This window comes from Rhinoraja longicauda, chromosome 25 (genome assembly GCF_053455715.1).
Source record: "Rhinoraja longicauda isolate Sanriku21f chromosome 25, sRhiLon1.1, whole genome shotgun sequence".
In the NCBI taxonomy this organism is placed as follows: Eukaryota; Metazoa; Chordata; class Chondrichthyes; order Rajiformes; family Arhynchobatidae; genus Rhinoraja; species Rhinoraja longicauda.
The window spans coordinates 16,264,467-16,277,671 of NC_135977.1; the positions used below are offsets into that span (position 1 = coordinate 16,264,467).

A 13,205-nucleotide genomic window follows, 5' to 3' on the forward strand; every position below is an offset into this window, starting at 1 on the left:
CTGTAAATCCTGAAAAGAAAGAAAAGCTCCCTTATGATAAAGATCTCCCACCCTTTTAATTCCATAACTTTTCCATTGAGCAAATCCTCTATCTAAGACAGACGGTTTAAAAGAAGGATTATTCGCAATAGGGAGGAAAGCAGATAATTTACTCAGTTTTAAAGTAAGATTTAATTGTTTCCAGGTACGGATAACACTGTGTATAATGGGATTACCTCCATATGTTTTTTTATTTAAATTTATTGGAGCTAAGAGGATCGCACCAATATCAAATGGTAAACAATCCTCTTTCTCCATCTTTAACCAATCCGGTTGTTGACCAGAATCATCCAACCAGAAGGTTATATTTGTAATATTAACCGCCCAATAATAAAATAAAAAGTTAGGTAAGGCAATTCCTCCATTAATTTTAGACTTACATAGATGTCTTTTATTTATTCTATGAGTCTTGTAGTCCCAAATAAAATTAGTAACAATTGAATCAATTTTTAAAAAAAACTTTTTTGGAAGATAGATCGGAATTGCTTGAAATAAGTATAGTAGCTGTGGAAGAAAGATCATCTTTATAGCATTACTACGACCAACTAATGATATAGGAAGTGTTTTCCAAAATTGGATATTTCTGTGTAATTTAGTGAGTAAAGGAGGAAAATTTAATTTAAATAAAGAAGTATATTTCCTAGTCACGTAAATTCCAAGATATTTAAACTTTTCATAGGCAATTTTAAAAGGAAATTGTTGAAGTATGGCCGGATTATGCTCCATTATTGGCATAATTTCACTTTTATACCAGTTAATTCTATAACCTGAAAATGAACCAAATTGAGTTATGAGATTTAATAAATTCGGAATGCTAATTTCTGGCTTTGTAATATATATTAACACATCATCCGCATATAAATAAATTTTATTGGTTAGTGTTATAGCCATGAATATCTGAATTTGATCTAATACTCTCAGCAAGTGGTTCTATAATAAGGGCAAATAGAAGCGGTGATAGTGGACATCCTTGTCTACAACCCCTAAATAAATGAAATTTGGATGACAGCATTTGATTAGTTAATATTCTAGCTGTTGGGGATGTATATAGAAGTTTCACCCATGAACAAAAATTTTCACCTAGTTGAAATTTTTCCATCACTGAGAAAAGATAGGGCCATTCTACTTGATCAAATGCTTTTTCAGCATCTAGCGAAATGATTGCTAAATCTTCATTTAATAGTCTATTTGAATAAATTATATTGAACAAGCGTCTCAAGTTGAAAAATGAATATCGTTTAGCTATAAGATGATGTGCATTAAATGCATAGTAATATACAGAGATGGATGTGTACTGCCTGCAAAATAGAATGGAAGCTGAATGCATTCAAGATAATAAGAAGGCTGAATTGTTAGATCTTGGGAAATACTGCACAATTGTTCTCAGAGTCTTTTGGCTGCTTTACAGCCGGGGAACCTAAATGTCATCTGCTCGCAGACCTGATTTACCAAATACTCTGTTCAAGCATTCATACAAAAATGAACTAAAACAAAAGATGCCATAGCCATTACTGAAAAGTCGAGATTGTCCCTCCTAGTGCAACATTTTCTGTTTGGCAAATCAGTCAGGATTAAGAATTGCATCTGTTAATGATTAATGAATACGGGGCAGGTAAGTTAGGAATAATGGGATAAGTTAATGGCAGTGTACGTGTTTGTCTTTGTTACAGATTTTAACTCTACATCTAATTTATTCATGCTTACTCAGTTTAATAAATGCTTTAAAGTAAATATAATTTTCTTCAGCAAATGAGAAAGTATAACAGCATGCTTTTGCCAAGAAAAAAGTAATACTATTTACGACCGGTTGAATAACTTAATTTAGACTTGACCAAAGTAGTTTTGTGTGAGATTTCTATGTCTTCTTTGGGAATATCATATTTGTTTCATTAAGTTCATCATGGAAGGTCGCACTATTACCAAGGATGCTGCCTGACTCGCTTTACAGCCAGTTATAGTATTCGGGCCTTGCCGCAGTCTGCAGGTGTCCAAATAATTATACTGGGACTCAATTTGTCCTGGTATTGTCTCTTGGCATTCCTGATGGCTTTACGAAGATCGTAGTGAACTTACTTGTACCTATCAGGGTCGTTTGACTTGTATACAGCCGTCGTGGCCTTCACCTGGGAATGTACCTCACGGTTTATCTGGTTAGGTAACACTTGGATTGCCTTCTTCGGCATGCATTCCTCTACACGCTTGCTAATAAAGTCAGTGACAGCAGTGGTGTACTCATTCAGGTTGGCCGCAGATTCCATGAATGTGGTCCAGTCCACGGACTCAAAAGCAGTCGCATAGAATGTCATCTGTTTCTGCAGACCAGCGCTGAACAACTTTCTATACTGAATCCTCCCGCTTCAGTTTCGTTTGTAGGCAGCTAGATGGTCAGATTTCCTGAAATGTGGCCAGGGAATGGAGCGGTGGGCGTTTTTTATGGATGTGTAGCAGAGGTCGAGGGTGTCCTGGTGTGTCAAGACACATGCTGATTGTATTTAGGTAGTACGCTCTTGAGGTTGGCTAAATTGAAGTTCCCGGCTATAATGACCAGGGGCTACAGGGTATTTTTCCGTAAGGCTATTGGTAGTGGAATAAACCCCCTCCACTATTACCCACTGTTTTCTCTGACAAACCAATTTTGAATCCAATCATCAAGTTTCAGCGGATCCCATGTTCCTCAGTCTTTTGGATTAGCCTACCAGAAGGGACCTTGTTGAATGCTTTATAAAGTCCATGTTGACGACAGCCCCTGCCCTACACACTCATCTTCATAACCTCCTCAAGAAGCTCAATCAAGTTTGGAGGTATGACTTCTGCACAAAACCATGCTGGCTATGCCTTCCTATATCTGAGTAAATCCTAAATCTAAGAATCTTCTCCAAAGAAATCCCTGATGCAAGGCTCACCAGCCTATGGTTCCCTGGTTTGATTCTACTCCTTAAACAGAGGAGCAACATTGGCTATTCTCCAGTCCTCTGGGACCTAGGCTGTGGCTAAATGGGATACGAAGATCTCTGCCAAGTATCTCTGTCTTGATCCAAAAAGTCCCATATAGAACTCAACACTGCACCGTTATCAGTTAATATCCCTGTATTGACCTGATGATGGAGTGAAAGATATTGATAAAGCAGCTGAAGGTAGTTGAGCCTTACATCATGCCAAAAAACTCCGGCTGCCAATGCCCTGGATGATTGGCCTATAATTACCTTACTTTGTGTTGAGCGAATAGAGTTTCCATGTGAAAATTCAGTTCTTAAAATACGCTGTATGTCATCTTAAAGACAAATTGAATTCAAAATACAAGTCATTTTCTTTTTCGCTTCTTCCAACCAAGGGGTAAAGGACACCAATTTAATAATATATTATATTGTTTCAGGGGAGTCATGTTTGGTATATAACCAAAAGCAGTTTGCCTTTCTGTTGGATATTCTGCTGTAGATATGAATAATGAAAGAATTGATTGTGCTTCTCACTTCTTTTACTTTCATTCTGTACCTAGATCAGAAATCTATTTCATTACCTTTGTTTATTTGTATTGATAAATGATACTGAATTACAGCATGATAAATTACCAAATTGTCCTCTTGTATTTTGTTTTCAGGTATGCCATGAAGTGCTTGGATAAAAAGCGAATCAAGATGAAACAGGGAGAAACATTAGCCCTTAATGAACGAATCATGTTGTCCCTGGTCAGCACTGGGGTAAGTCCAATCATATGCACGTTGTTTACAGAAGTGTTATGTACAATTGAACATATTGAGAAGAGCTCATGGCATTCATAATTCATTCATTCATGGTTCTCCTGGTCATCAAACCAGTCTCTCTGTTTTCTGGGAGAAAAACAGAGTCACTTTTAATCTTGTCTCTTATTTATTATGGACCAGGGCGGTTCAGTGATTCTGTAATTTTGAAGTTGTTAGATTGATACCAAGCTATTGACAGAACAGAGTTATCTTTATGGAGCCCATCAAGTTCATTCACTTTGATCTTCCCATGGCATTTCTGTTGCCATCCCCATTTAGTTGCCAGTTTGGTGGAGATGATGGAGCAGATTAGATGATGGTTAATCCAACTTTCATCAGGACCAGAAGCAGTAATCTAACCGTCTCTTATTTTCCCAATGCAGCTGTTTCTCCTCCTTCTTAGTTTGAACAATTCACCCATGCTTTCTTTTTTCGTGAACCAGCATGGATTTGGTATGTCACAGAATGGGAGCTAAGATGATTTTTGTTGAAAAGATTGCTGCAACATATATTCAGTTGGTGACTTACAGTCACCTTTCAACTTCTACATCATTTCACATCTAACAGCTTTCTTGGAACATTGACTGGGAAATGTAATCATGTTGTTCTGCAAGTCATTGCCAGAAGAATCATATTTTATTAATACTATGCGAGAAAAGAATTCCTTTATTTTGTAAATTTTGCTGCTTATCTTTGTCTCAAGGTGTGACCTTACACAAGACCAAACCTTCCCTTCCACCGACTCCTCACCCAGCTCCTGATCAATATTAACCACACAACCCCCTACAAAACTCCAACTGATCTTACTCCCAACCTTCACCCGAATCAGAAATCCCACCATTAATACCAATCACTGATTCCACTGCAAATCCCAGATTAACTGTCTCTGTTCCACATCAAGCCTGCAATCACCATAAATCACTAGTTCCATGTGTCTTTGACTCAGCATCCAACTTTACCCTTAGCAGTTATTACAAATTAGTTTATGTTGATGCTCCTGATCCTGATTGGTCCTATGAACTTTGACATTCCCTCACAACTGCAGCACCATCCAATCACCAACTGGAGAATAAGAAAATAACTGCAGATGCTGGTACAAATCGATTTATTCACAAAATGCTGGAGTAACTCAGCAGGTCAGGCAGCATCTCGGGAGAGAAGGAATGGGTGACGTTTCGGGTCGAGACCCTTCTTCAGACTGATGTCGGGGGTGGGACAAAGGAAGGATATAGGTGGAGACAGGAAGATAGAGGGAGATCTGGGAAGGAGGAGGGGAAGGGAGGGACAGAGGAGCTATCTGAAGTTGGAGAAGTCAACGTTCATACCACCGGGCCGCAAACTGCCCAGGCGAAATATGAGGTGCTGCTCCTCCAATTTCCGGCGGGCCTCACTATGGCACTGGAGGAGGCCCATGACAGAGAGGTCAGACTGGGAATGGGAGGGGGAGTTGAAGTGCTGGGCCACCGGGAGATCAGTGGCGTTAATGCGGACCGAGCGCAGGTGTTCAGCGAAGCGATCGCCGAGCCTGCGCTTGGTTTCGCCGATATAGATGAGTTGACATCTAGAGCAGCGGATGCAATAGATGAGGTTGGAGGAGGTGCAGGTGAACCTCTGTCTCACCTGGAAAGAATGTTTGGGTCCTTTGATGGAGTTGAGGGGGGAGGTAAAGGGACAGGTGTTGCATCTCGGGCAGAAGATGGAGGCGCAGGCAAGTCCCAAGGAAGCAGATGTGGCTGTGGTAGCGAGTCTGGGTCAAGATGTGGTCGTAGATGCAACACCTGTCCCTTTACCTCCCCCCTCAACTCCATCAAAGGACCCAAACATTCTTTCCAGGTGAGACAGAGGTTCACCTGCACCTCCTCCAACCTCATCTATTGCATCCGCTGCTCTAGATGTCAACTCATCTATATCGGCGAAACCAAGCGCAGGCTCGGCGATCGCTTCGCTGAACACCTGCGCTCGGTCCGCATTAACGCCACTGATCTCCCGGTGGCCCAGCACTTCAACTCCCCCTCCCATTCCCAGTCTGACCTCTCTGTCATGGGCCTCCTCCAGTGCCATAGTGAGGCCCGCCGGAAATTGGAGGAGCAGCACCTCATATTTCGCCTGGGCAGTTTGCGGCCCGGTGGTATGAACGTTGACTTCTCCAACTTCAGATAGCTCCTCTGTCCCTCCCTTCCCCTCCTCCTTCCCAGATCTCCCTCTATCTTCCTGTCTCCACCTATATCCTTCCTTTGTCCCACCCCCGACATCAGTCTGAAGAAGGGTCTCGACCCGAAACGTCACCCATTCCTTCTCTCCCGAGATGCTGCCTGACCTGCTGAGTTACTCCAGCATTTTGTGAATAAACCAACTGGAGAATGATCCTTACCTTCCATCTACTTCATTAGAAACTCTCAGACTATCTTTAATCTGAAGAAGGGTCTCGACCCGAAACGTCACCCATTCCTTCTCTCCAGAGATGCTGCCTGTCCCGCTGAGTTACTCCAGCATTTTGTGTCTATCTTTAATCTGACCTTGCTGGACTTTATCTTGCACTAAATGTTATTTCCTTTATCCTGTGTCTGTACACTGTGGACAGCTTCATGTATAATCTTTCCGCTGACTGGATAGTGCGGAACAAAAAGGCTTTTCACTGCACCTCAGTACATATAATACAAAACTAAACTAAAACTAGTTAGATCACACTAAATCCAGACTATGACTGACTCTTCAATCCATGATTTGGCACCAACCCCCTCCCTGCCCATCAGGCCTTTCCGCCCTGTGATGCAGTGACACAAAGATTCTCCAGGTTAATGTTTTCAAGTTGTTGACTTCAAAGTGTTAACAAGCCAGCTTGATATCTAATTTGTGCAGTCACTGGTTATTTTGGCAGATGAAAGTGTGAGTGTTTCACTGCTGCTGTGCTTAATGAGCTGTGCTTTATTGCCCTGTTGAAAAATGCAGTGCTCATTGGTAACAAAGTGGCTTTCTCATGCTCTCAATAGCCAGCATCAAATCGAATCAAGCTGTCTCCTACTGTTATCCAAAAGCAAATTATATATATATTTTTAAAAAGCTAATACGGGTGGCTCTTTCAGAATCACGGAGCCTTAAAAGCATACCAAAGAATATTGCATGACTTCATGTTTAATGTTTTGTGTTTAATGAATTCTTTGTGTTGTGGATAAAGAACCATTGGATGTGCTACACTCTGATTTCCAGAAAGCATTTCATAAGATGGTGCATCAAAGATTATTGCAGAAAATAAATGTGGTGTAGGAGTTGATGTATTGGCATTTATCAAAGATCGGCTGACGATCAGAACCAAAGAGTATGTCTTTTGCTGCTTGGCAAGATGCAATTGGCAGTATGCTATGGATAACATTGTGGGATTCCAACTGCTTACAATTTATATAAAATTACTTGGATGAAAAGACTGAAGGTATTGTTCCTAAATTTGTTGATGACGCAATGATGTATGGGAAAGTATGTTATGAAGAGGACATCATGTAGCTAGAGAGCGATGCAGATAGGTTAACAGTGGGGAAACATTTGGCAAATGAGGTCTAATGTGACAAAATGTGAAATTATCTATATTGGTCGGAAAAATAAAATGTGTATTTTCTAAATAGTAAGAAATTGTGAAAGTCTGAGAGCTGAAGCAACTGGGTGTCCAGGTGCAGAAACATAAAAGGCCAACACGCGTATTGCAAGTCATTAGGAAAGCTAACAGAATTTTATTGTAGAAACAAGGAACTGCAGATGCTGGTTTACAAAAAAGACACAAAGTGCTGGGGTAACTCAGTGGGTCAGGCAGCATATCTGGAGAATCACTTGGACCATCTCCAACATCTCCCTACCTTTTTTTGATCTCACTGTCTGCATCACAGGAGACAGACTACCAACTAACATTTATTATAAACCCACTGACTCCCACAGCTATCTAGACTACACGTCTTTCCACCCTGCTTCCTATAAAGACACTATCCCCTACTCCCAATTCCTCCATCTGCGCCCAAGATGTGTGCAGGAAGGAACTGCAGATGCTGGTTTAAACTGAAGATAGACACAAAAAGCTGAAATAACTCAGAGGGACAGGCAGCATCTCTGGAGAGAAGGAATGGGTGAGGTTTCGGGTCGAGACCCTTCTTCACACGAGGTGTTCCATAACCAGGACATCGGAGATGTCCTCATTCTTTAGGGAACTGGGGTTCCCCTCTTCCATCATAGATGAGGCCCTCGCTAGGGTCTCCTTGATAACCCACAGCTCCGCTCTTTCTCCCCCTCCGCCCATCCTCCCAGTCAGGCATTTGTACCCTAGTATGGCCTGTATATCTTTGCTGCCTTCTCACTTCAAAAATACTCTTATCCTTCCTAATGTGTGCCAATCATAATTGGGTTCTATATTAAACTTGTTCTATCAAGATTCCTCATATTTCCCTCACTCTTTAACACTTTTTATAAAGCCCAGGAACCCCTCTGCATTTTTTCCTGGTTTTGTTCAGCTGTTATATCATGAAGATGTCATTATAAAGCAGTATCTGCAGAAAAATGGTTGAATATTCATGTCATTAGTCCAGCAGATATGTAGATGATAGAAGGGAGCCTCGCATTTATATAGTGGTCGCGGTTGTACCAGGGAAATCTACTAAAGCTATTGGATACTGTTAGAGTTCTGCAAACAGGAAATAGCTAAATAATGCTTATGTTGGGTGAGTAAATAAATATTGCCCAGAACAACAGGACACTGTTTCTTGTTCGACTAACATTGGAACCCTTTGCATCTATGTAGACTGGCAGGTAACAGTCCTCATCTGAAAGAGAGCATCACTGTTAACCCTCAGTTTAAGTTCAATGCTGAAACCTGGATTGGACCTCAAATGTCTGCCCCATACGAATTTGCCCTGCGAATATTGAGTAAATGGACTAATCTAAACACTGTACAAGTGCAAACATGACTTGCTTTTACTCTGGGCAGTGCAGTTATTGACTAAACGTCAGGAGACTTGTATGAGTTTCTCAATGTCTTTATTCCCTTTTTATATTGTGCCTTATGGTAGTGATATTTATTATGAGTGTGTGTTACTCAGTTGAATTGTTGTTTAAATAATTCACTCTCATTGCCTGTGGTAGATTGCTTTCCCTGTACAAATTGGTATATCACATTTATTTTCTTATGTTTTCATTAATGTTTTTTGTAAAAAGCTAATGTAAGAAATATAAATAATTAACTATTTGACTCCTTTTGCTTGTTCTGCCATTCAACAGGATTCTAGCTGAATTTTTACCTCACTGCCACTAAACTCATTCCCCTTGATTCACTTAATATCTGAAAATAAATATCAATAATGTATTTAAATATATATTAAAAGTTTTTATGTAGGTAATATAAATCTTCGCCTTGAATTAATGGCTCAGCCTCCACAGATCGTTTGGATGAGAAACTCCAAAGATTTACTGTTCACTGGATGAGGGAATTTATTCTCATCTCTGTTTTAAATGGCCGTTCCCTTAATTTGAGGCTGTGGCTCCTGGTATGAGATATCTCAGCAAGGAGAAACATCATTCTAATATGTATCCTATCAAACTCAGTAAGAATTTTGTATGTTTCAATAAGATCACATCTCATTCTTCTAAATTCTATCCCTATAATCAATCTCATTAACGTTTGCTGGGCTCCCCTTATCACAATTAACCAGACCTGTACACAGTATTTCCAATGCAGTCTTCCCAGGATTCTATGCTATTGGAACAATGAAAGCCAAAATACCTAGTGACTTCCTGATTGCTGTAATCCCAAATTTCCTTTTCATAAATCATGTACAAGATATCCAGGTTCAACTGAACATCAACATCTTTCAATCGTTCACCAATTAAAACATGCTCCAAATTCAATTTATTCCACCAAATGAATGACCTTGCATTTTTCCACATTATATTCCATCATCAGCATTCATTCACTTAATCTGTTTAAATCCACTAAACGTCTCTACATATTCCCCACAACCCATGTTGCCAGCTAGCTTTATAGATATAGTTTTACAGCCTGGGTTCTTGGCTCCTAAATAGGTTAATGATGTATAATTGTGTCAGAGCCTAAACGTCAGAAGCTGTTTATAATTAGAATATGTTGTGGTGCTCCATTCTTCCGGAGACATGTTCAAAATGTGTGGAAAGCTATTCTGAGATTACAAGATCTCAAAAATATGGGATATAGCTAGGCATTGGTATCATCACCCAAAGCCAAGTGCAAGCATTCTGATAGATATCTCTTTGGGTTTGACTCTATTCCTCTCCAGCATTTCATTATCATTCTCTCTATGCACATGTACTCTGCAATCTCATACCATGTGTTTTTGCTTATTGGTACTTCTGCATTTATTTATTTTTATTTTTTATTTTTTTTATTTTATTTTTGAAAAGCATATGTACAGATAGAAATAAAAGACAAATTTGTTACAAATTTCTTACATAGCTTCAATTTTTAAATTTTTAAAGAGAGAAAATAAAAAATAAAGAAGAAAGAAAAAAAACCTATAAACTATTGGGAAGAGAGAATAATAATTTTTTTAAAAAAGGTATAGCTATAAAAATTAAAGGGGGTAGATCCGGGAGACAATAACCACAGTTGTACATCCAACCCTAAACTCAAGTTTCAACTTTTAATTTAAATTTTTTATTTTAGTCCTGTGTCAAACCCATTTACTTTTCTAAAAATTCAATAAATGGAGACCATATTTTAAAAAATAAATCAGGTTTGTCAATTAAGGCAAATCATATTTTTTCCAAATGCAGGGTCTCTGTCATTTCCGTAGTCCACATTTTAATTGTGGGGGTTATTGGTTTTTTCCAAAATTTAAGTATTAATTTTTTCGCAGTTATTAAACTGTAATCAAGAAAATGTACCTGACTTGTTGTAAAGTTTGTAGTATGTTCTGATAATCCTAATATAATTAATTTTGGATCCATATCCAATTGCTTGTCGATAACTTTAGAAACTATTTTTAAAATATCCACCAGAAATTTTGCATTTTTATGCAAGTTACGAAAATATGAGTTAAATTAGCTTCTTGAAATTGACATTTATCACAAATAGGAGAGATACTAGGAAAAATCCTATTTAATTTCGTCTTCGAATAATGTAATCTATGTATTATTTTAAATTGTATTAAGGAATGTCTAGTATTTAATGAACATTGGTGTATATGTTGTAAACTTTCATCCCATATATCTTGCATTATGAGTTGGTTCAATTCGTCCTCCCATGCTCGTCTATATGATTCTGATGACGGAATGTCAGTATCTAGGAGAGTATTATAAATAAAGTATATTAATTTATTTGAATTATAATGTCGATTCAGGCATACATCAAGAGTTTCTGGACCTCTAAATTTATATTCTTGCATGTGTAATTTTACATAATCTCTAAGTTGTAAATATCTAAAATAATTATTAACATGTAATCCGTACTTCTGCTGTAACTCCTGAAAAGGATGAAAAGTTCCCTCATGATAAAGATCTCCCATCCTTTTAATTCCATAACTTTTCCATTGAGCAAATCCTCTATCTAAGACAGAAGGTTTAAAAGAAGGGTTATTCGCAATAGGGAGGAAAGCAGATAATTTACTCAGTTTTAAAGTAAGTTTTAATTGTTTCCAGGTACGGATAACACTGTGTATAATCGGATTACCTCCATATGTTTTTTTATTTAAATTTATTGGGGCTAAGAGGATCGCACCAATATCAAATGGTAAACAATCCTCTTTCTCCATCTTTAACCAATCCGGTTGTTGATCAGTGTCATCCAACCAGCAGGTTATATTTTTAGTGTTAACCGCCCAATAATAAAATAAGAAGTTAGGTAAGGCAATTCCTCCATTAGTTTTAGACTTACATAGATGTATTTTATTTATTCTATGAGTCTTGTAGTCCCAAATAAAATTAGTAATAATTGAATCGATTTTTAAAAAAAACTTTTTTGGAAGATAGATCGGAATTGCTTGAAATAAGTATAGTAGCTGTGGAAGAAAGATCATCTTTATAGCATTACTACGACCAACTAATGATATAGGAAGTGTTTTCCAAAATGGGATATTTCTATGTAATTTAGTAAGTAAAGGAGGAAAATTTAATTTAAATAAAGAAGTATATTTCCTAGTCACGTAAATTCCAAGATATTTAAACTTTTCATAGGCAATTTTAAAAGGAAATTGTTGAAGTATGGCCGGATTTTGTTTCATTATTGGCATAATTTCACTTTTGTACCAGTTAATTCTATAACCTGAAAATGAACCAAATTGAGTTATGAGATTTAATAAATTCGGAATGCTAATTTCTGGCTTTGTAATGTATATTAATACATCATCCGCATATAAAGAAATTTTATTGGTTGTATGTTTAGTATTATAACCGTGAATGTCTGGATTTGATCTAATACTCTCAGAAAGTGGTTCTATAACGAGGGCAAATAGAAGCGGAGATAGTGGGCATCCTTGTCTACAACCCCTAAATAAATGAAATTTGGATGACAGCATTTGATTAGTTAATATTCTAGCTGTTGGGGATGTATATAAAAGTTTCACCCATGAACAAAAATTTTCACCTAATTGAAATTTTTCCATCACTGAGAAAAGATAGGGCCATTCTACTTGATCAAATGCTTTTTCAGCATCTAGCGAAATGATTGCTAAATCTTCGTTTAATAGTCTATTTGAATATATTATATTGAACAAGTGTCTCAAATTGAAAAATGAATATCGTTTAGCTATAAAGCCTGATTGATCGGGGTGTATCAATTTATCTATAACTAGACTTAATCTATGAGCTAAGATTTTCGCTAATATCTTCTGATCAGTATTTAAAAGAGCTATCGCTCTGTACGAACCAGGGTCTTCAGAATCCTTATCTTTTTTAGGAATAAGTATTATTGTTGATTCAGTCAGAGTTTGTGGTAATCTCTGTTGTTTAAAGGCGTAACTATATACAGTTTGCAAACGTGGAGAGATCAAATCACTAATTTTTTTATAAAATTCATTATTTAAGCCGTCAGGGCCAGGAGTCTTCCCATTTTTCATGGATTTAATGGTCTCTTCAACGTCTTTCATAGTTATTTCTGCGCCCAGTAAATTTCTGTCACTCACATTCAAACCAGGGAGGTTACATTCCTGCAAAAAGTTTTGCATCTGCGCAGAGCTATCTGTTATTTTTGATGAATATAATGTCTGATAAAATTGCAAAAATCTCTGATTAATATCCTTGGGTAGTTTAAGCAAATCTCCGTTTGCTGATCTAATTTTATGAATTGTAGAATCATCTTCTAATTTACGGAGTTGACGTGCTAGCAATTTCTGTGGTTTATCTCCAAATTCAAAATGTTTTTGTTTAGTATATTGAAAAAGCCTTAAAATGTGAGCTGAGAGTATATAATTTAACTTATATTTG

General features: G+C 37.7%; 1 protein-coding gene across 2 annotated transcripts in view; it reads left to right on the plus strand.

The window, feature by feature from the left end:
* grk3 (G protein-coupled receptor kinase 3) overlaps positions 1 to 13,205 on the plus strand; it is a 185,863-nt gene that overhangs the window by 122,523 nt on the left and 50,135 nt on the right. For both annotated transcript variants that reach the window (XM_078421459.1, XM_078421460.1), the window contains exon 9: positions 3,638 to 3,737. In XM_078421459.1, coding sequence (XP_078277585.1) covers positions 3,638 to 3,737 — 100 coding nt within the window. The remainder of the gene's footprint in view (positions 1 to 3,637; positions 3,738 to 13,205) is intronic.